This window comes from Bos mutus, chromosome 9 (genome assembly GCF_027580195.1).
Source record: "Bos mutus isolate GX-2022 chromosome 9, NWIPB_WYAK_1.1, whole genome shotgun sequence".
NCBI lineage: Eukaryota > Metazoa > Chordata > Mammalia > Artiodactyla > Bovidae > Bos > Bos mutus.
Genome location: NC_091625.1, coordinates 36,454,716 through 36,477,877, shown reverse-complemented (window position 1 = coordinate 36,477,877; position 23,162 = coordinate 36,454,716). Strand labels below are relative to the sequence as shown.

The following is a 23,162-nucleotide window of genomic DNA, read 5'->3' as shown; positions in this document are numbered from 1 at the left end:
CTGTTTAAGCAGCTCTCTGTTTTAATGCTTATGAACATATTTTATTTTTCAGTGAGTTTTTTTATGATTTTTTTAAAAAACTTTTGCTCATTGTGTAAACCATGAACATATAGCACACTATTAAAAATATGGTTTATCAGTTAATATTTTAGAGAAAATGAATTTTGTTTTTATGGATTTGTTAATAGGATTGATAAGCTAGAGCTCTAAGTGGAAGACATAAAAGTAGCAATATATATATACTCAAAGTACGTTTTTAATTATGACATTGATTGGGATGTCACAAATTCATCTTTTAGGTCTTGTTGGGCTCTAGTTGAGAATTAAATCCAAATTCCTTAATCCATCCATTGAATGTAATAGATGGACTTTTCTCCTAGGCATCTTGAATGATGCTGTCCTTGGGAGAAGTAAGGAAACGGTCAATCAAATGTTTTGCTGTAGGACCTGATTCTCTCACAGAACTCAGGTTGAGAGAGGCTGAAACACTCTGCTTTGTTTGAGCTGGAAAGAAATTTCCCTACATCTAGAAAAGGCCATTTTCCTTCTTTCCTTTATTTACCTTTTATCATGGGAGCTCATTCCCCATCGAACAATTGCTTTTTGGATTTCCTTATTCAAAATAAGAGAAAATATCATATTATTTCTAATTCCTAGAGAGCAGGCATGGACCCCAGACTAAAAAATAAGAAATTTTAGGAGTGGAAAGGACAGTAGAAGGAACTGAGCTCAGCCTCCTACCAAGAGTGCAGGCTCTTCAGTTTCTAAAGGACAAGCTTATGTCAACATGTGCCAAGACTGCTCAGACTCTCAAGTGAGAGGTTTTGAGAAAGCAAAGCAATCCAAGTCCTTATAAAAGCTACCCCATTAGAGACTAGAGACCAGGTTAAAAATGAAAAGTTATCAACTAAATAACTAACGTGCTGATGATCATTAGATCAATTATTCAGATTAAATGATTAGAAAAAATTAAAACATTAGGAAGAACCTGATATAAAAGTTCCATTATGGACACAGGACAATGCACCACATCAAGGCTTTTCACTAACAACAAGCACTACTTTAGGGAACTACTTGGAGTCAGTGATAAGCTCTGGGCTATATCGGTTCCCATGGTTAGCCACTAGTGAATAGGAAGTTTACTCAGGAATTTTGAATTGAAAAGCATCAGAGGGTTCATTCTATCTATCAAAATTAACACTGGCTGAAGGAAAAAAACATTATTATATTACTTGTTAAATATTTGTGTGATAAGATCTATAGAGAAGAAAAATTGTAAGAAAGATATTTTTATTTTAGTGTGTGGCTGCACTTTCATAGGCCTTCCCTTGTGGCTCAGCTGGTAAAGAATCTGCCTGCAATGCGGGAGACTTGGGTTTGATACCTGGTTGGGAAGATTCCCTGGAGAAGGGAAAAGCTATCTACTCCAGTTTTCTGGCCCAGAGAAGTCTATGTGGTTGCAAAGAGTTGGGCACGAAATGGGAACTGAATTGTCTTTTAAGTACAAGAATTAATTTTAAAGGGCAAAGAAGGAAGCTTCACATTTCAGAAATTAACTTCTGTGTCCTTTCCAATCATTCCAGAAATGGGACAACCCAGAAGCATTCAATGTGAACCTAGCTGGCATTGCTGGGACTTCCGCAGGTCTAGTGCCTTTCAATGTTGGCTTAGTTAGAGCCAAACCCTAGCTCTGTAAATTTCCTCTCCATGGATTTTCCATTGCTTTCTGGGAATTACTCCGAGTGACAGCCTCCTTGTCTGTTATGTTCCGTTCCTAGAAACCAGAGCTAATTAACATAGTTAAAACTCCCCAAGTCTGCAGCCATCTTTCCAGGGCAATGGATTCCAAATTTGATGAGCTCCTTAACAGACTCATACATGATTTTAACTCTCTTGGTAGCACCGTAATTGTCCACTTATAAATTTCAAAATGTAAATACATAAATACATCATCACTATTTGGCTATGGCTAGAGGTCAACAACCAGATGCATGCATAGCTCTAGTAAATGACATTTTTACTGTACATTGCTTTATCCCTCTCTGAAAACAAACATCAACACACACAGAATACAAATAAATCTTGACGAACACCTTAGTTTGAGCAACTTGGATCTCTTTCTTCGAAAGGCTCAATAAATCAAAATTAATGCTGCAGAAAAATGTTTCTTGGGAATGTTGAGAGAGGAAAACAAATGGATAGATTTAAAATTATGTCCTAAGGCAGTTTAAATCAAGAGACGTGTAAAGTCACATGGGCATGAGTATGTGTTTAATCACGTACCTATCCAAGCTCCCAACTCTGGCGACTAGATACAGGAGACTTCCAACGGCAAGGCTTCCCAGCACCAGGAGCTTCTGTCTCAGCCACGCCTGCTGTTTGAATAGCATGGCCCTCCATCAACCTTCAGGACTCCTGTAGCCTGAGAGACGGGGATAGAAGGGGACTTATCAGAAGTCATCTCTTACTGGCTCTGTTGACTGTCACAAAGCCATGCAGGGGTGGGAATACAGGGATTAAGTGATGTCACACAAAGAACATCAATGCCGCATCAACCTTAACAATGTTCATGGTACAACAGGTATTTGGCAAAACTTACTTTCCTTCTTTTGGTATGTGTTTTAAGATCAAAACTAAACTAGAGGCAAGATACTAACTAGAAGGACTTGCTGGGCAATTGTCAAAGTAAATTAAAATGCAAAAATCATTTTAAATAAATCTATCTATCTATCTATCTATATAGAGTTGTTAATCATTCAAAAATACTGATAAAATGAGCAACTGAGCAACCTGAGTTTGAGCAGCAGGGCAACCAGGAAACTGAAGGTTCTTTTTGGTATAGGGGGATGAATATAGAAATTGGGATCCTCCCTCGGTAAGTTATCATTTGGGGCATAATAATGACATGTTTGACTGACATGGTTTTTGTTTTGTTTTGGTTGTGAATGGAGGAAGGGGGTGAGGTCAAAGGCTATGTCTTGGGACTTCCCTGGCAGCCCAGTCAGGACTCTGTGCTTCCAATGCAAGGGGTGCGGGTTTGATCCCTGGTTGGGAAATTGGGACCCCACAGGCTGAGTGGTACAGCAAAAATTAAAAAAAAAAAAATTTTTTTAAGCTATGTCTTTACTTACTGAGGTTATCAGTGGGAACTGTTACGACCTCAGATGTTTGGGGGCAGTGGCTCTAAGTAACTTGATGTTTCCCTTCATTGCCTCTGCCCAGACCTGGGTTGGAGTGACAGATTCTAAAATCATGCTCAGACTAGAAGCCCCTGCTACGTGACCCCCTCATGGCTCTCAATGAATTTAAATACGGTCAGTCTTACAGGTCTTGCTCTAACACCAAGACAGAAGCTTACATGGAAGCTTTGTTTTCTTTTATCTGAAATAGGGCTAGCTGAGGAGAGTAAGGCTTTATCAGTGCTGTTATTAAATTTTGGGGAAAAATTCAAGCTTCCAATTCAGGTTTTCATATTAAAAATAAATCCAATTCCCTTTCCAAGATAAGATTGTTCGCTTCTCACTGAAACTCAAAATAGTAACCCCAGAAGAGGGACTACAGCAATGTGTCATGGTGAGAAAATGTTTTGCTGCAATAGTCTCTCTGTATTTGCTAAGTGAAGATTTTCTCTGTGCAAAAGGATTATATACCTGGATTGACTGCTTGATTTATTCATTCATCAGGAAATACTGAGCACTGATAGCCTTCCCAGCTTTTCTACCAGGTTTATGGGGAATTCCAAAAAAGATCCTGAATGAGTCTTAGCCCTTGGAAAATTAGTAATGTGATTCAGGAATCATGAAACACCTTATCCACAATAATGTATGAATAAATGTTGGGGGAAATGGAAGGAATGTTCAGGTACGTGCCTTTGAGGAAGTACATAACTTGGCGAGGAGGCTGTAGGAGGGCATCCCAAAAGGGAGAGGGAAAAGAAGCATTTATCCAACACATAGTCACAAATATTTATTGGAAACAACTTATGTGCTACATTCTGCCCTGGGGGCCCCGGAGGCAGTGGCCAACGTGGGAGGCGACAGTCTAGTGGAGAAGAGAGAAACACCACCAGGAAATGCGGGAGTCGCATGCACCTTCAGATTGTGATAACACAAGGAAAGTCAAAGCGCAGTGAGAAAGAACAGTAGGGGGAAGCTACTTCAGTCCTTCCTGAAGAAGGGGCTTGGCTTATACCTGGAGCATGAGGACAGAGGAGGGCAAGAAGGTGGACTCAGCCAGAGGACCTGGAGCGCACTGTGGAGGGAAGGTGGGTGGCGAGTTTGAGAAGGGAAGGAAGGTTGGTGTGGCTCCACACAGGAGCTGAGGGGACAGGAGAAAAGGCTGAGAGCTAAAGGGAAGAGGAGGTGTTCACAAGGGTCTTTGCAGGCTCTGGGTGAGCTCAGGGCTCTGGCTTTGCACGGCCTGCCTTGTGTGTTGGTAAAATGAGGAAGAAAAGGGGGAAGAGTAGATGAGGTTTGATGAGACCTGCTATGTGACAAGAATATCATCCAGGTGGTATTTCAGGGAATTGTCAGAAAAATCCTGTGAGGCACATACAGCTACTTCCATTTCATAAACAGGAGAAGTGAAGCACAGACAATTTTCTGCAGCTTGCCTGTGATCACACAACTGACAGGTAATGTGGAGGCAAAGGCAGTAACTTCTGTGGCAGAACTCAGGGCTTCACTGAAAGAATCCGTTTTCTCTCTCTGGGTTGACGTCTGAAGCCCTCAGTTAAATGGTTACCTGCCTTCAGCACAGGACTCTGATTCCTGTCAAAATGCAAATACTACAGTAATAGGTGGAACTGGGTGGTGGAAAGAAACCTGTGCTCAAGTCTCCTGGTTAAGTTCTCCCCTGAGTGAGATTCTAGTGGCTGCTCAGATTCCTTGAACCTTTGTTCCTTCTCTATAAAACGAGAATTTCAGAAAAAAACATCTATCTCTTTCATCAACTATGCTAAAGCTTTTGACTGTGTGGATTATGACAAACTGTGGAGAGCTCTTAGAAAGATGGGAATACCAGACCAGCTTACCTGTCTCCTGAGAAACCTGTGTGTGGGTCAAGAGGCAAAAGTTAGAACCCTGTATGGAACAACTGATTGGTTCAAGATTGAGAAAAGAGTACGACATGCTGTCTGCCGTCACCCTGTTTGTTTAGCCTATATGCTGAGCACATCATGAGAAATGCCATGCTGGATGAGTTACAAACTGGAATCAGGATAGGTGGGAGAAACATCAACAACCTCAGATATGTGGATGATACCACTCTAATGGCAGAAAGAGAAAAGGAGTTAAAGAGCCTCCTGATAAGGGTGAAGGAGGGGAGTGAAAAGCTGTCTCAAGACTAAATACTAAAAAAACTAAGTCATGGCATCCAGCCCTATTACTGCATGGCAAATAGAAAGGGGAAAGGTGGAAGTAGTGACAGATTTTCTCTTCTTGGACTCCAAAAATCACCGTGGATGGTGACGGCAGCCATGAAATCAGAAGACAACTCCTTCTTGGCAAGAAAGTGATGAAAAAACCTAGACTGTGTTGAAAAGCAGAGACATTACTCTGCTGACAAATGTCCATATAGTCAAGGCCATAGTCTTCCCAGTGGTCATGTATGGTTGTGAGAGCTAGACTGTAAAGAAGGCAGAGCGCCAAAGACCCAATGCCTTCGAACTGTAGTGCTGGAGAAGACTCCTGAGGGTCCCTTGGACAGAAAGGAGATCAAACCAGTCAGTCTTAAGGGAGATCAATCTTGAACGTTCACTGGAAGGACTGATGCTGAAGCTGAAGCTCCAGTATTTTGGTCATCTGATGTGAACAGATAACTCATTGAAAAAGCACCTAATGCTGGGAAAGATTGAGGACAGAAGGAGAAGAGGGTGTCAGAGGATGAGATGGCTGGATGGCATCACCAATGCAATGAGCATGAACTTGGGCAAACTCCGAGAGATGGTGGGGGACAAGGAGGCCTGGCCTGCTGCCGTCCATGGGGTCGCAAAGAGTCAGACATGACTGGGCAACTGAACAACAGCAACAACGACAAAAGGAGACCAGTCTCTAACTTCCCCACTCCTTAGGGCTACAATGAGAATGAAGTAAGTTTTCTACAAGTGACATCACTATTCAAAGGCCAGACTAACATAAGGGATTATGTGTCATTGTGCGTGCGTGCATGCTAAGTCCCTTCAGTCGTGTCTGGCTCCTTGTGACCCTACGGACTGTAGCCCACCAGGCTCCTCTGTTACCCAGGATTGGGTTTCCATGCCCTCTTCCAGGGGACCTTTCGGACCCAGGGATCGAATCCATGTCTCCTGTGGCTCTTGCATTGCAGGGGGGTTCTTTACTGCTGAGCCACTGGGGAAGCCCAAGTGTTACTGTATCTTAGTGTAAATGAATTCACTGTGTGCTTACAAACAGTATGACAGAGTAAAAGCTGTGAGGTGATTGAAGAGGGATGGCTACAAATGGGAGAGGTGGGAAAAGCAATGGTGAAATGTGCTTGCCCGTGGCCTCAACAGAGGTCAGCAGCCTCACGCAGAGGAGCAACTTGGAAGGAGGCTGGGGTCGCTTGGCCTCCTCTGCTACCTAAGTGTAACACCCATTGTTGTTGTTCAGTTGATAAGTCGTGTCTGACTCTTTTGCAACCCCACGGGTGGTAGCCCACCAGGCTTCTCTGTCCATGGGATTTCCCAGGCAAGAATACTGAAGCCGGTTGCCATTTCTGTCTCCACGGTATCTTCCTAACACAGGGTTCTTTACCACTGTGCCACTTAGGTGAAATCTCTTTCTGTTTTGTGTGTGAATGCACACTCAGTCATGTCCAACTCTTTGCGACCCCATGGACTGTAGCCCGCCAAGCTCCTCTATCCATGGGATTTTCCAGGCAAGAATATTGGAGTGGATTGCCATTTCCTTCTCCATCTGTTTTATAATCACTCAGATTATGTGCTAAGAGTATCAGAGCAGCCTCAGAATAAACTGTGTTCAAGAAAAACCAAAGATATTTGGTACATTTAACATTCAAGATGCCTCTGTGGTTTTCTGTGACATGAAGTGCTCAAGCCTGTGCCATGATAGAGTCTTAAAAGCTGGGAGCTACAGGTCTTGATCCAGGAGTACAACCAAAAAGAAGACATGCCGCCTGATCCTTACAGACAATGCCATTAAACTGGGGAGAAGGTTAACTGCTTCTCCAATCCCCTAAGTCCCTGTCCCTTCCCAGCTCTGTATGCCAGCTTAATGGATAGTTTAATAATCTTTCATCAGAGCACTCACACTGGTAATAGGCAATTTATATAAAATTAAAGTTTTTAAAAATATATTATCTCTTTTTATTAAAAAAAGTTAAAGACCTACAGTGACATTTAAGCCCTCCTTTATCTCCAGTTTTCTATCTCCCAGTGTCTTTCATTTTGCATGCCAAGAACAGCACAATTATAGTTTCTCCAGACTACGAATGGTTTAATAGACATGGTATCTTAGCTGAACAAAGAAGAGTATCTAAATAACAGAGTATGTGGCCGGAGATGACAAATTGTAGAGACATCTGGCTGTTTCTCCAAAGCAGCACTAAGCAAAGAAGGAAATGATTCCCAAGCTCACACAAATAAGGGAATTCAAAAAAAGTAATAATAAAGATACACTCAAGTGGTGTTCAAAGGCTCATAAACATAGTTACTGCAAGCCCCTGGTACTAGTAAAAACGGTAACAAAAACAACAGCAGTCAAGTTCATTAAAAATGACTGAACTTGTATACCAGAATTATTCCAAGGAAATTTTAACTGTCTTCTGAGTATTAGCTCATTTATTCAGGGCAACAGCCTTATGGGGTGGACAGGAACCACATTTATTCTTTCTTTTTTTTAAGATTTATTTTTTACTAATTTACTTTATTGGAGTATAATTGTTTCACAATGTTATGTTAGTTTCTGTTGTACAGCGAAGTGAATCAACTGTGTGTGTGTATTCTGTCACTGAGTCATGTCCAACTCTTTGTAAACCCATTGACTGTAGCATGCCAGGCTCCTTTGTCCATGGGGTTCTCCAGGTAAGAATACTGGAATAGATTGCCATTTCCCTCTCCAGGGGATCTTTTGGAATCAGGGATTGAACCCCTGTCTCCTGCATTGGCAGGTTGATTCTTTACCACTAAGTCACCAGGGACATGTATACATATATCCCTCCCTCTTGAACTGCCCCCAGCCCGCCTCTCTAGGTCGTCACAGAGCACCGAGCTGAGCCCCTGTTACACGGCAACTTCCCACTGGCTGAGTGTCTCACACATGGCAGTGTAGATACAGCAGTGCTCCTCTCAATTTGCTCCGCCCTCTCATTCTCCTGCTGTATCCTAAAGTCTGAGGAACCACATTCATTGAGCCCTGGTCTCTGTGTTTCTTTCATATTTATCATCTCGTGTAATACAACAGGCCTGTGAAGTATTATTCATTCTATTTTTTTCCGATGGAAACTAAAAAACAGAGAGATGAACAAATTATTTACCCAAGGGCATATACGGCTGGTAAATACAGGAGGATTTAAATTCAAAATTCTCTGATCTCAAAGAACATGAGCCCTTGATTGCAGTGTCACTCCCTCAGCTTTGGATGCTCACCTGAGAGGCTCCTTTTTTGTTGTTTTTTTATTAAAATTTTCTTCCTGTTTTATTGAGATATAATTGATGTAGAGCATAGCATAAGTTTAAGGTGTACACATAATGATTTGCGTGACATCCATCATGAAGTGATTATCACACTATATTTAGTGACTACCCATCATGTCACAGATACAAAATAAAAGAAAAAGAAAAAAAAATTTTTTTCCTTGTGATGAGAAGTCAGCAACTTTCATATATAAGATACAACAGTATTAATTACATTTATCATGTTGTACATTATACCCGTAGTACTTACTTATGTTATAACTGGAAGTTGACCATCTTCATCCAACCCCTGCCTCTGGTACCACAATCTGATTTCTTTCTGTGAGTTTGTGTGTATACTTATTTTTTGAAGTATGATTGACCTACAACACTATGTTGTTTCTAATGCACAACACAGGGATTTGATATTTCTGTACGTTTAGAAATGATCACCACTGGGAGACTCTTAATAAATGCTTGTTTACTGACTGATGAGAACAGATAAAACCACTTTTAACTCACCCTAAATTTCCTTCCATTGTATCTTGAAGTAGAAGACAAGGAGATGAAAACCAAAAGAGGAAAATGTTTTTATGAAGGGGTAAATAAAAAGGGCTATTTATGTGGCTTTAATATAATAAAAGGAAGAAAAATATTTATAAACAATGATAATGAAGGTAATATTTTTATAGTTTACAAAGTATTTTTCATATTCGGTAAACTGTTTATGATTAAAAGCAACCAGAATCATGGGATCTCCACTTATTTTCCCAATAATTCAAAAACTGACTCTCCTTTTGAAAGATTTTATAGAAGATGATCAAAATAGCTGGTTCTGTCACTCAGTTCAGATTCTCACGTTCTGTTGTCTGTAAGATCTTGGTTACATATGTCTGTTGTCCCCTTATTATCAGCCTGTCTCATCTTTCCTACCCCCAGCTCTTCTCCCACATCTTTCCTTTCCCCTGCTCTTCTCCCCACAGCTTGACTCAGTGCCTGGGTCCTCATCTGCTGATGCGATTGCCCAGCCCAGAAACTTTGAAATCCATCCTCCTTGGCTCTACCCCGCCAGTAAAATTCCATCTCCAAAGTACTATTAGGATCTACCTGCTTCTCCACACTGTCATCCGTGACTGCCTTGGTACAGGCTGCACTCTCAGATTTTATAGGCTCCTAACTGGTCTCCCCACGATTAGTTTTGTTTCTGCCTCAATTTATTCTCCATATTGAAGACAGAGCGGTCTTTCTAAACAGAAATTTGATCATATTGCCTTCAGGCTTAATACTCTAATGGGTCCCTATTCTCCACAGGGTTTTAAAGGCCTTTTACCTTTTCTACCACAATTCCTCACCAACATGACCTCGCCCCAGTACGGGCATGTGCAAACTTCAGCATACAGAACAGCTTGCAGTTCTTTTGAATAGATCATGGCCATTTTTGCATCAGGGCCTTTCCACAGAAGGGTCCCAGAGCCTGAAAACAGTAGCTGTGCCTCATCTATCAGTGACTTCTCTATTGGGTCTGGGGCACCAATAGATAGTGTCCCAGTAGGATAATAACAGCCTGCCCTGAAGAACTTCTGTGAGGGGCAAAGGAGTATGTAGAGTAATTAGAACACTGGCACAGCATAATACTCAATAAACATTAGCCACATATACTGATGCTGACTTCTCTCCAGGTCTTGGATTAATTCCTATCTTTCAGATCTTAGGCTCCTTGGGAAGGTTGGCTTACAGGTTTCTTCTATGTGTCACAACAGCATCCTTTATTTAATTCTATTGAAACCACACTTTAATTGCTTGTGTATTGTGTGTCTCTCTAACCAGAATGTAACTTCCATGAGATGAATGACTGTGCATTGTTCATTATTGTATCACCAGCACTTTAAGGGTCATAGATACTCTGTAAATAATTACTGAACAACTGAATCAGCTAGATGGAATGAACTTTGACTATCTTAAACAGCTATGGTATCTAGATACCACATCTCTTTAAGTAGGTAATAGTAGTTTATCTTTGTATAGTACTTTGCAGGTTCATATATGCTGCTGCTGCTGCTGCTAAGTCGCTTCAGTCGTGTCCAACCCCGTGCGACCCCATAGTCGGCAGCCCACCAGGCTTCCCCGTCCCTGGGATTCTCCAGGCAAGAACACCGGAGTGGGCTGTCATTTTCTTCTCCAATGCATGAAAGTGAAAAGTGAAAGTGAAGTCGCTATATGCCTGCTGCTGCTACTACTAAGTCACTTCAGTCGTGTCCAATTCTGTTCGACCCCATAGACGGCAGCCCACCAGGCTTCCCTGTCCCTGGGATTCTCCAGGCAAGAACACTGGAGTAGGTTGCCATTTCCTTCTCCAATGCATGAAAGTGAAAAGTGAAAGTGAAGTCACTCAGTCGTGTCCGACTCTAGCGACCCCATGGACTGCAGCCTGCCAGGCTCCTCCATCCATGGGATTTTCCAGGCAAGAGTACTGGAGTGGGGTGCCATTGCCTTGTCCGCACTATATGCCTATAATAACCTAATTTCCCGCACCTTTTTATTTTGAAAAAGAGTTTTGAGTGCTTACATATCCTTCATCTAGATTTACCAGTTGTTAATTTTTGACACGTTTGCTTTATCTTTCTTTGTAGAAACATTTATTATTTTTATCAAATCATTTGAGAGTAAGTGGCAGATTATCAACAGTGCAGGATGCTAGAAGATCCCCACCTGAATTCACACCAAGTCCTGTGATATAAGTGGGGCAGTGGGTATTCTTGGGTCTCAGGAAGTGAAATGAACTGCTCAAAGCCTCAGACTATTAAGCCTGGAATTGCTAACTGCTAGTTTCGAGCTTTTTATACTCTACAACTCTGCCTCCCTGTTAAGTTCATTTAATGCTGAAAATGTTATAATAGGGTTTGTTAGTAGAAATAGATATATCATTTATCTTTTCTTAAACATTCAACTTGTACATTCTGATGACTTAGGTATCAAAAAAAAAAAAAATGGAAAAGTGGCAAATGAGAAAATTTTCTAAGGAGATTTCTTGTCTTGTCTCCTATTTTACTTTTCTTTTCTCAATTCTTTTAAAGAAATAAAAATGGAGAAAGTTCTTTTTATACAATGTGAATAGTGGCAGCATCTGATGATGCCCACCCATCGGAGGGCTGGAGCTGGCTCACACTTTGCAAGCCAGTTGTTAAAGCCTTGATTAAGAACTACATCACAGAAATTCAGTTAAAGAAATTAAGAAACAAAGGCAATAAATATAAAAAACATTATTTCCTAATTATTGTACTATTTTTACTATTATCTGTGCTCTTGAAGTTAAGTTTATTATACAGTGGAGATACTACTGTGCAATAGTATCTCTGTGCAATTAGGTCTCTTCCTAATTCCACACTTAGTAAATTCATGTGGATAGTTTAAAATTGGCCACGGAGGGAGGATTTATACAACTGATACTGACAAACGCTACAGACCATCCCCTGTCCCCAAGAGCAGGTTGCACATACTAATTATGTCCCATTCAGTTTCTCTTTTATGTATTCATTAATCACATGTTTTCTGAGAACCCACTGAGTGTGTTGTGTGCTGCCAAGTGCTGTTAGGAAAAAGGAGACTGTACCTATCCATCTACTCCCTTCCTTTTTAGCCTCCTCTATTCTCTTCCCTTTCTAAAGAGGCCTATATTCATTTGGAGGCCCCAGTAATCCCTTTTTTCTATTTTCACCTTTCTAGGTCTTTTCTCCTCGGCTTTCTGTGCCTCCTTCAGGTTTCTCTCTGCATCCCACTGCTATGAGCTTTAAAGAAAGAGAGCTTAAGAAGAAAGAAAGCAGTGCTGGTTTTCATATCATTGATAACAAAAGTACAGCTATATGTCTTCAAAAAACCTTTTGAGTATTTAATAAACCTGTAAAATAATTTATAATTAGTTTGCATGCAACATGATTCTAAAAGCCTTCATTCTTGGGCAGGCTAACATTTTCTTAAATAATGGTATTATTAACGTGCTTATTTTCCTGGGCTCTAAAATCACTGCAGATAGTGACTGCAGCCATGAAATTAAAAGATGCTTGCTTCTTGGAAGAAAAGCAATGACCAACCTAGACAGCATATTAAAAAGCAGAGACATTACTTTGCCAACAAAAGTCCATCTAGTCAAAGCTATGGTTTTTCCACGTGTGGATGTGAGAGTTGGACCATAAAGAAAGCTGAATGCCAAAGAATTGATGCTTTTGAACTGTGGTGTTGGAGAAGACTCTTGAGAGTCCCCTGGACTGCAAGGAGATCCAATCAGTCAATCCTGAAGGAAATCAGTCCTGAATATTCATTGGAAGGACTGATGCTGAAGCTGAAACTCCAATACTTTGGCCACCTGATGCGAAGAACTGACTCATTTGAAAAGACCCTTATGCTGGGAAAGATTGAAGGTGGGAGGAGAAGGGGATGACAGAGGATGAGATGGTTGGATGGCATCACTGACTCAATGGACATGAATTTGAGTAAACTCTGGGAGTTGGTGATGGACAAGGAAGCTTGGTGTGCTGCAGTCCATGGGGTTGCAAAGAGTCAGACACGACTGAGCAAGTGAACAGAATTGAACGTGCTTCAAAGCATTGCTCTTTTTATTACCTGAGACTCCTCTTTTTTCTGAGTTGCAATCTTTCTTTCAGGACCAGAAGGGCTCCATCAAATTCTGACCTCAAGATAACTGCCTACATTACCATTCATCAACAAATGTTTGCTCAGTGCCTGCCATATGCCAGGGACTGAAGATGCCAGGAATGATGTGGAGGACCCATATCCTGCTTTATTACTCTCATCTTCCTGAATTCAAAGTCAACTGTTTTACAAATGCAAGGAAACTGTATCTTTCCTTACACACAGAGCTCTGATCCTCTTGAACTGGCAGTGAAGGAAGACTCCTCACAGGGAGAGGGTCTACTGGACCCTAGAGTCTCATCACTTGGCCCTAAGACCCACTCCCCTTGGATGGTCCTGCCTTCTACCCAAGTAGCCGCAGTCAGACTACTCTCTAAAATACACCAGTCTTCTCTTAACAAGACTCTTCTCTTCAAGATGTCCTTCAAGTGAAGACTTTGTTGGGGATGTTTAGACCAGCATTTGCCAAAGGAACAACTTGCAGCTAGACTGGGCTAGCTCTTGGGCATGTAACCTGTGTATTTGCAGGGCTCTGTGTCCAGAAGGGCCCAGTGCTTGAATTAATTTTCTGCTGTCACTGTCTTGAAATTCTTAATAATTTTTGACAAGAAGTCTACTTTCATTTTGCAGTGGGTCCCACAAATTATGTGTACAGTCCTGCCACCAGACCTTTGGGCCTTCAGAGAATGGATTACTTGTGTGTAAGCTGTGGGTCTGCACAGTGGTGCCTCCTTTTTCCAGACACTTGGCTTTTAGAGAGACACTGTCTTAACACCATCACGTAGGAACACAGTCCTTCACATCTTGTTACAGCATTGGGATTCCATTCCCCTTTATTTCTCCCTCTTAGTTCTGTGGTCCTCCCTGAGGCCCATCTTTTTCTTGGGTACCCAACCCTGGGAATAGTGCCTGCCTTCAGAAACAAGGTAGCTATATACAAAGCCTTACAATCCTAAGTACAATGACCCTAGATTTAGTGTGTGACACACAAGAATAATGTGGTCACACACACACACACACACACACACACACACCCCCCCCAGCAGGGGGAATCCATTACAACAGATTAGTGGGAGGAAATCCTCTGAAGTGAAAAGGGAACTATTATCATCCCAATCATGCAGATGAGAAAATGCAGAGACCCAAGAACTACAGAATCTGCTCTTATTGGATGGCAGAAAAATGTCTCCTCCCCTCGCTGCTCCCTTTAAAGTAAAACAAAACAGGAAGCTCAGACTATATTGCTCATCTGCTTTGTGATTTTGGGTTAGTCACTCACCCTCCCTGTTCTTCTGATTTTTCCTCCGAAGAAACAAAGGGCTTGGAAAAGACGAGTTTAACAATCCCTTCTGGGTCTAAACTCACACACTAAGGGATTCCATCAGATTAGCACTAAATAAGTGATCTTATCATGAAACACTAATTGTCAGGAAGTAAAGACAACTGCAGTGGTGGTGGTGGGGGTGTGGAACCAGTGCCTGAGGTAAATATCAATGTTTAAGTTTCATTTTAAATAGTCTTGAACTCTTTCAAGATGGCTCTATCACATTCTACTGCCTATTACTGTGAAAAGTGATTCTCTCATTCAAAGACATGAAATTTCTTTGAAAAGAAACTGACACTTAAGAAAGATTCTACTGATTAGCTTTCAATTTGCCAGGCTGTCAGGGAGCCCATAGGAATCACATTTTGAAAAAAATTAACCAAAGCAGCTGAGGAAAATTGTTGTAAAGAATTCTCTTTTCTTCTATTAAAATGATCACGCAAGAGAGCTGTTAATGAGAAAGAAACAAATGAAGAGGGGCTCAAGAACAAGGGCATGGGAAGTGGTATCCTGCATGTGTCAAGTTGAATGTAGAGATGCCAGTGTAGATTAAGAGGAAAAGGAACACCATTTGTTAAATTAAGCAGAAAATGTATCAGCCAGGATACTCATAATTGCTCTATCAAATGGCTAAGGAAGCTATTTATCTCTTTGTTTCTTCAGTTAACCATGAAGGGTCAATATCAGAAATGAAAACGAAAAAGGTTGATAAATTATACAGAACTGTGGAGTTTATTACTGCTCCGTGCTGAGGGCTTATCCTCCTGGGAGCTACTGCAGGAGCAGCTTTGAACAAATTCCAAAATTTCAAACGGGTTCTTCATTTCTTCTCTCCATTCAGCTTCTGATATCGTGCATACATAATTTACCACAGCTACCATTATTGCTGTAGCTTGAGTAGTCCTCTGGCTCTCTGTCTGCAGGAGGATACTCATTTTGCATTTGTAATTACTAAACTTAAAAGGAGCCAGTAGATTCTGTTTCTGTTTCAGGGGTCTCATTTAGTAGACTGATGTTTTAAGGAAAGAGATAGGAACTGAATTTTATTTTGGCATGTAATACCAATTATTCTTAATATCAGTATCTCATTGGTATATGTAACTAATGTTTATAGAAGAAGGGTGGTGTTTTTTCCTTCCTAAAGTTTCTTTTCACTTTATTAAAATAGATGCTGGAGTTTAGTAAACTTGTCATGCTGGCAAGTTCAGAAGCAGAATCTCTTCTCTAATCTTATATTTATACAGAAAAGTGTGAGTTGGGCAGGTAATAATTATACAGTGATTAAGTGAAGATACATGGTTCAAACAGATCTTTCCAATAATTTAGGCTCAAGACGTTAAAGAGGTCAAGTTAACTGAATAAGCCCTTCCCTCTGCTTTGTATATCAGTTTGATAGTAATTAGTTCTACTTGTCACACTCAATAACAGTTGAGTGTATTTATTGCAAAATCAAGTATAGTATTAATTAACAGACAAAAAGTCAACTTTTAAACCCAATTTCTTACCTCACAAATTTTGTTTTATTTTTGGTAAGGATCAAGAAATGATATATATATAAAATACCTCAAGGCCACAAAAGTGAAGAATTAAACCTTTAGCAGACTGATGACACTGATGACTGCGAATGCACAATATTCAAATCTCAAAGTTGCACTCAGAAAATTCAACATGTTTAACATAAAATTTAAGTGAATTTATATAGGTACAACCTCCTAAAAACTTTAGAGAGAGATTTCCACTTAATCATGAAAACACAGTGTTCATAAAGTTACTATCTATTTGTGTAGCACTTTGCAGTTTTTAAAGCTCTAGTTTAAACATTATTTTATTGGATTTTTCACAGAAAAGATATGACGTAACTGTTTTATTCTCTATTCTCTAAATGAGGAAACAAGTGCCTGGTTGTTTAGTACTAGGTCCACTTAGCTAATGACTGGCGGAGTTCAAAATAGAATCTAGCTGTATTGACTTAAGTATTTGTGGGAAAATTCATCCTCTTTCTATGAAGATTTGGCATTCATTTTAGAGCCAGGCCTAGATGCTCACTCATTAGTACAAATCTAATCCTTGGGTGCTATAGATTTTGAGAGTTCCACAGTGATTTTTGTCAAAGTATAGAGCTTGGAAGAAAAAAGAGGTATAAAGTAATTTGGAATTAATAAGTGTTGATATCCTTTCTCTCTCTCTCTGGTTGAGTCATCCATTCTTCCCAGAAAAATATCCAGATAGGATGAGAAGGATGACAACACATTCATCAAGGATAGGAAAAGAGGAAATAAACCAATTAATTGAATAATTCTTGAGAATAACAATCATTATGCCAATTATGAACTTAGGACATTAACTTTAATCACCTCCTCCCAGTCATATGTACACTATGAGTCAGGATATTCATTCTAATGGGATTCCCTGGCCCCTCCTAAGTTAGATTTTACTTTTGTTATTACTGCTTTATCAAACATTGCTTGTTTAGATTTATCCGTATTTATCAATATCATCAGAATTTCCATTAAATGAGACTGTTGAGGTGTTTTTAGGTTTGTTTTACTCATAGTTGTCTTATTTCTTGCTTGTTCTGTGTTTCTTCACTCTGGATTGTTCATTTTCTAGGGAACTTTATTTAAGCCAGAAAATCTGTTTTTTTTTTTTTAATAAAACAATTTTACAAATATGTGCAGTACACATTTAACTATTAGACATCTAAGTTTGCTTTCAGTTTTTCTCCATTATCAGGAGTAATGCAATGCATATCCTTGTATGTCTTCTGCTACAAACAGACACTATCTGATTCAAACACAAACTGAGTAATAAGGTGATCATCTCACAAAAAACATGATTTTTTAAATTGTATTTTAGTTGCTTTACAATGTTGTGTAGTTTCTGCTGTACAGCAAAGTGGCAGTTAGACATGTACATGACATTTATACGTATACATATATCTACTCTTTTTAAGATTTCCTTCCCATTTAGCAGGAAGCTTGGGTTTAATCTGAGCCTTTCAAAGGAGCTACAGATTTTCTTCTGCTAGTTGCATGAAGGCATCATGATCCTCTGGGATGATGCTTGGGGTTTTTTGGCCCACATCTGCAGCATGAATTAGAATGCCAAACTCAAGGTGGGAACAATTTGTGATTATGAGTCCTCAGGAAATTTGTCCTCTTGCTCTGTGCCAAAATTGATTTCCTTGTGGAAATTAGGGTCTATTTCTAATTCATTCTTACAATAATAGTATAGTCTTCTAGAGTACTATTTTCATGAGTGTCTCTTATTAGATTTCTTGCACTGACCAGCTCCCATGCTTTTTCTCAAAGCTAAGCCCACATAACCATCAAAGTAAAAGCTAAAGTATTCTAAGGTTTGGCAGACATTCTGAGAGTTATTTTCACTTGGAACTTACTTCCTAATCATTCCTCATTTTATTTCACTTCTGGGCTCCACTGATTCCTTTCTTTCAAGTAGCTTTTACATATATACTAATCCTTTCACAGATTAGTATATACTTATAGAGGCAGACATATAGTTCAGTTACTTCACCATACATTTTAGTTATTTCAGTAGCGAGTTAATAGAAGGAACTTATTTGACCACATTACCAGAAATGAAAGTCTCTTCTATTCTTTTTCCCTTGCTGCTGCTAAGTCACTTCAGTTGTGTCTGACTCTGTGCGACCTCATAGAGGGCAGCCTTCCAGGCTCCCCCATCCCTGGGATTCTCCAGGCAAGAACACTGGAGTGGGTTGCCATTTCCTTCTCCAATGCATGAAAGTGAAAAGTGAAAGTGAAGTCGCTCAGTGGTGTCCGATTCTTAGTGACTCCATGGACTGCAGCCTACCAGGCTCCTCTGTCCACGGGATTTTCCAGGCAAGAGTACTGGAGTGGGGTGCCATTGCCTTCTCTGTCTTTTTCCCTTAGACTCATATAAATTTCTTTCCTATCTCTCTAACTAGTCACTCAGCTAGGACAAAATTTGTCCTTTTATAGACAAAGAAATTTTGTTTGTTTCTTCTTGTAGAGTGGCAAAAGCTTCTTTCAACGTCCAAGGAAAAATGAAATAGTTCCACTTGAAATGTATTTTGATAGGATAGTAAGGGCATAGTAGGTGTGGAAGAATTCTTCATTTCTCCCATGACCTTTGTGCCTGATGTTCCTCCTGCAATTATGTTATGTGACAAAGCAAAATGATTTTTCAGATTGTAATTAAGGTTGCTAATCAGTTGACCTTAAGATAAAGAGACCACCCAGGCAGGCCTAATCTAATGAGAGGAACTCTTTAAAAGCTGGGTATTTTCTCCAGCAGGTAGCAGAAGGGATAATAATTAGAGAGGTTCCAAGCAAAAGAAGGATTTGACATGCTGTCAAGAGCTTAAACAGAGAAGGCAATGGCACCCCAATCCAGTACTCTTGCCTGGAAAATCCCATGGATGGAGGAGCCTGGTGGGCTGCGGTCCATGCGGTCGCAAAGAGTCGGACACGACTGAGTGACTTCGCTTTCACTTTTATGCATTGGAGAAGGAAATGGCAACCCACTCCAGTGTTCTTGCCTGGAGAATCCCAGGGATGGGGGAGCCTGGTGGGCTGCCATCTCTGGGGTTGCACAGAGTTGGACATGACTGAAGCGACTTAGCAGCAGCAGCAGCAAGAGCTTAAGGTGCAAGGACTTGGAGAGCAACTTCTGGGAACTGACAATGAACTCTGGCCAGAAACATGGGAACATTATTCCTACAACCACAAGGAACTAGATTCTGTCAACCATAGAATGTCCTTGAAAGCAGATTCTTTCCCAGAGTCTCTAGGTAAGAGCCTAATCAAGCTGACAGCTTGATTTCAGTCTTGTGAGATTCTCCAAAGAGAATCCAGTTGAGGCCACCTGGACTTCTGATCTACAGAACTGTGAGCTAATAAATGGGTGTTCAGTTCCGTCGCTCAGTCGTGTCTGATTCTTTGCGACCCCATGAATTGTAGCACGCCAGGCCTCCCTGTCCATCACCAACTCCCGGAGTTCACCCAAACTCATGTCCATTGAGTTGGTGATGCAATTCAGCCATCTCATCCTCTGTTGTCCCCTTCTCCTCCTGCCCCCAATCTCTCCCAGCATCAGGGTCTTTTCCAATGAGTCAACTCTTTGCATGAGGTGGCCAAAGTATTGGAGTTTCAGCTTCAGCATCAGTCCTTCCAAAGAACACCCAGGACTGATCTCCTTTAGAATGGACTGGTTGGATCTCCCTGCAGTCCAAGGGACTCTCAAGAGTCTTCTCCAACACCACAGTTCAAAAGCATCAATTCTTTGGCACTCAACTTTCTTCACAGTCCAACTCTCACATCCATACATGACTACTGGAAAAACCATAGCCTTGACTAGACGGACCTTTGTTGGCAAAGTAATGTCTCTGCTTTTGAATATGCTATCTAGGTTGGTCATAACTTTCCTTCCAAGGAGCAAGCGTCTTTTAATCTCATGGCTGCAGTCACCATCTGCAGTGATTTTGGAGCCCAAAGAAACAAAGTTAATAAAATTGGTGTTAGGTTGTGCTATTTGTAGTCATTTATTATGCAGCATTAGAAAACCAACATAGGTATATTCCCCCACCATCTGTAATTTAAGGAAAACAAAAAAGCAGTAGAGATTTCTCTCTGTAGCTTTCTTCTCATAGAATACTCAGTGCCAAATTGGGAGGGCTTGCCTTCAAGAGACACATTGTACCTCTGACAATGTCAGCTCTTATTCTCAAACTTCAAACAGAGAGGATAATACAAGAGTTTGCTATTGGCAAGAAAAGGTCAATTTAGTGAAATCTTGGATACTTTTCACTGAAAAGGTAGATCATTATATCTGACACTGAGTCATCAGTACTCTGAATTATAATGTACAAGCTACTGCCTTCATATGGCTCTCTCAGAAGTCAATCCCTCTGTGTCTTGTTCTCAAGCTGAAGCCACGTTCCCCAACACTCACCTCTGTAAGTGGGCTTCTTTTCCTGGTCTCTGCAACAAAGTGGAACACTGTTCATTTAACTAGGTTTTGACCTTCCCTTATCCCAATTTCTCCTTATTCACCTTTCAACTTCCTTTCTTATGATGTATCCATATAGACTCTAAATTTGGCCAATATCTAGTTTCTAAAACATGCCAGATATCTTGCTAATTTCCTTCATGCCCATCCTTCTACTCATGATATCCTTTCTCTATGTCCACTTGTAGAAACTCTGCTTATTCTTCAGTATTCAGCTCTGAGATAACTTCCTCCAAGAACATTTTCTAGATTCTTCCAGGCAGAATTGTATATTCCCTCTTCTGTGTTTCCAAAGCATTCAAAATCAGGTTTTTCTCTCTGTTGTGTAAATGCCGGCTTTTCCAATAATGTTAAGTTACATTAACAACAACTGTTCACATTTTTACATTTATAACCACCCCCTAAAAGCCTGGAATAGTTCACTTGTAGATATTTGTGGAATTGAGATTTTAATCTGGTGAGATAAGCAAGATTATCAGGTGATAAAACAAATAGTTCTCCTTTTCCTTTAACTGTATGAACTGGCACATTGCTCATTACTTTCTCCTTCAAATTGGATTGTGCGGACTTGGGATTTCTCTAAACTTCTGTAGTACATGGCTTCCCTGGTGGCTCTGATGGTAAAGAATCTGACTACAATGTGAAAGACCTGGGTTTCATACCTGGGTCAGAAGATCCCCTGAATAAGAAATGGCAACCCACCCCAGAATTCTTGCCTGGAGAATTTCCATGGACAGAGGAGCCTGCTGGGCTACAGTCCACAGGGTCGCAAAGAGTTGGACATGACTGAGTGACTAACAATTTCACACTTTCTATAATACATGAATCACCCACTACAGTCCATCCCCAACTATTTCAAAGCCCCAATTATTTCCACAGCATCATCTCCCTGTCTTGTGTCCATAATATCCTCACAATCTGATACACATCTACATAACAAAACCTCATTCAGCTGTCTAAAAATTGCTTTTATTGAACCACTCTCTACCTCAAAACCAAGCAGTGTCTGTCCACAGCCTAGAGCTGCTCTGTCCAGTATAGCAGAGCAGTCAGTGGTCACTAGCCATTAGCACAGCATTGCTGAAAGTGTTAAATACTCACAGATTTGAAAGTCAGTATGAAAAAGAGAATGTAAACTATTTAATTAAAATGCTTTATATTGATTATATTGGTCATATGTTGAAAAGAAATGATATATTGCCTATATTGGGTAAAAGGAAATATATCACAAAAGTTAATTCACTTGTTTCTTTTTAACTTTTTAATGAGGCCACTTACATCTTAAAATTATGTATTATGGCTTGCTTTATACTCTAATGACAGTGCTCAGTTCAGTTCAGTTTGCTCAGTCGTGTCTGACTCTTTGCGACCCCATGAACCACAGCATGCCAGGCCTCCCTGTCCATCACCAACTCCCGGAGTCCACTCAAACCCATGTCCATTGAGTCGGTGATGCCATCCAACCATCTCATCCTCTGAAATCCTCCCCATTCCTATATATATATCATAGATATTCAAATATTTGTATATATATTTATTTCATATAACTATTTTATAATCTAATGAATGGGTAAATATTAGCTCAGAAGATTTTCTGAGTCTTTGGATGAAAATAAAGAATGAAAATCTGCAGACAGAAAAATAGACATCAGAACTGGAAGAGACTGGAGACAGCGCCATGAGCATTTCCCCTTTCCGGTAGGTGCAGGAGTCCTGGAGGGGGAAGCTGAGTGATCCCTGCTAGACGGAAGCCCAGGATGAAGTAGACTCCTGTACCTCTTGTGCTCAGTGCAGGACCTGCTGCTTACGGGGTCAATAAACATTGGCCCAGTGAATATGGCCAATGCAAAGCACACCTAGGGATCTCAAACTAGACAACGTATCTCATGATTTGCAGAGTAGTATGATTTTTACTCTGCCATGTAGAAAGAGGAAGGAAATTTGGGAAACAAGGGGGAGCTATGTTTAAAATATTCTTATTAGCTAACTGTTATTTATTCAATAGTTTTCCTGGCAATGGCATCTACACATATGTGGATATACACTTTTCCCTCGTGTTCAGATAAACCCCCTCCCAGCTGTTTAGTGTTTATTTAACTTGTGACTCTTTACCTGGGCAGAGGGGAGTATAAGCTTTCAGTAATTTTCAAAATAGCAGTGATGGATTTCATTGATCCCCTTCCTTCTTGTTCTGGTCTCTTTTGTACATATATCTTTTGCTTGATATTTTACAGAGCACTTCTTCTCCATACATTACATCATAAAATCCTCAAAGCAAAGTTTATTAGGTGTTATGATTTGAAACGTAACACTTAGGGAAGTGAACTAAAACTGGCCACACATCATACCAGGAGTGTAGGAGCTGGATGTTTTCTATATTATTTCCAAATATTATGCTTGTTTCTATTATTTCCTATTATCACTTGTGATTAAGAGCACACATTCATTATACCTGGGATAAGAGGTATTATTTGTGGCCAGTGAACAGAGGGAAGCCATCAACTTCATGATTTTAGCCTCACCAGCTAATGTTTTATTCTTCAGAATATT

General features: G+C 40.3%; 1 protein-coding gene across 4 annotated transcripts in view; it reads right to left on the bottom strand.

Moving 5' to 3' along the window:
- The window catches only part of HS3ST5 (heparan sulfate-glucosamine 3-sulfotransferase 5), a 291,447-nt gene that overhangs the window by 3,870 nt on the left and 264,415 nt on the right, over positions 1-23,162 (bottom strand). For all 4 annotated transcript variants that reach the window (XM_070376398.1, XM_070376399.1, XM_070376397.1 and 1 more), the window contains one exon: positions 2,284-2,422. In XM_070376398.1, the coding sequence (XP_070232499.1) occupies positions 2,284-2,390 (107 nt within the window). In that variant the 5' untranslated portion in view covers positions 2,391-2,422. The remainder of the gene's footprint in view (positions 1-2,283; positions 2,423-23,162) is intronic.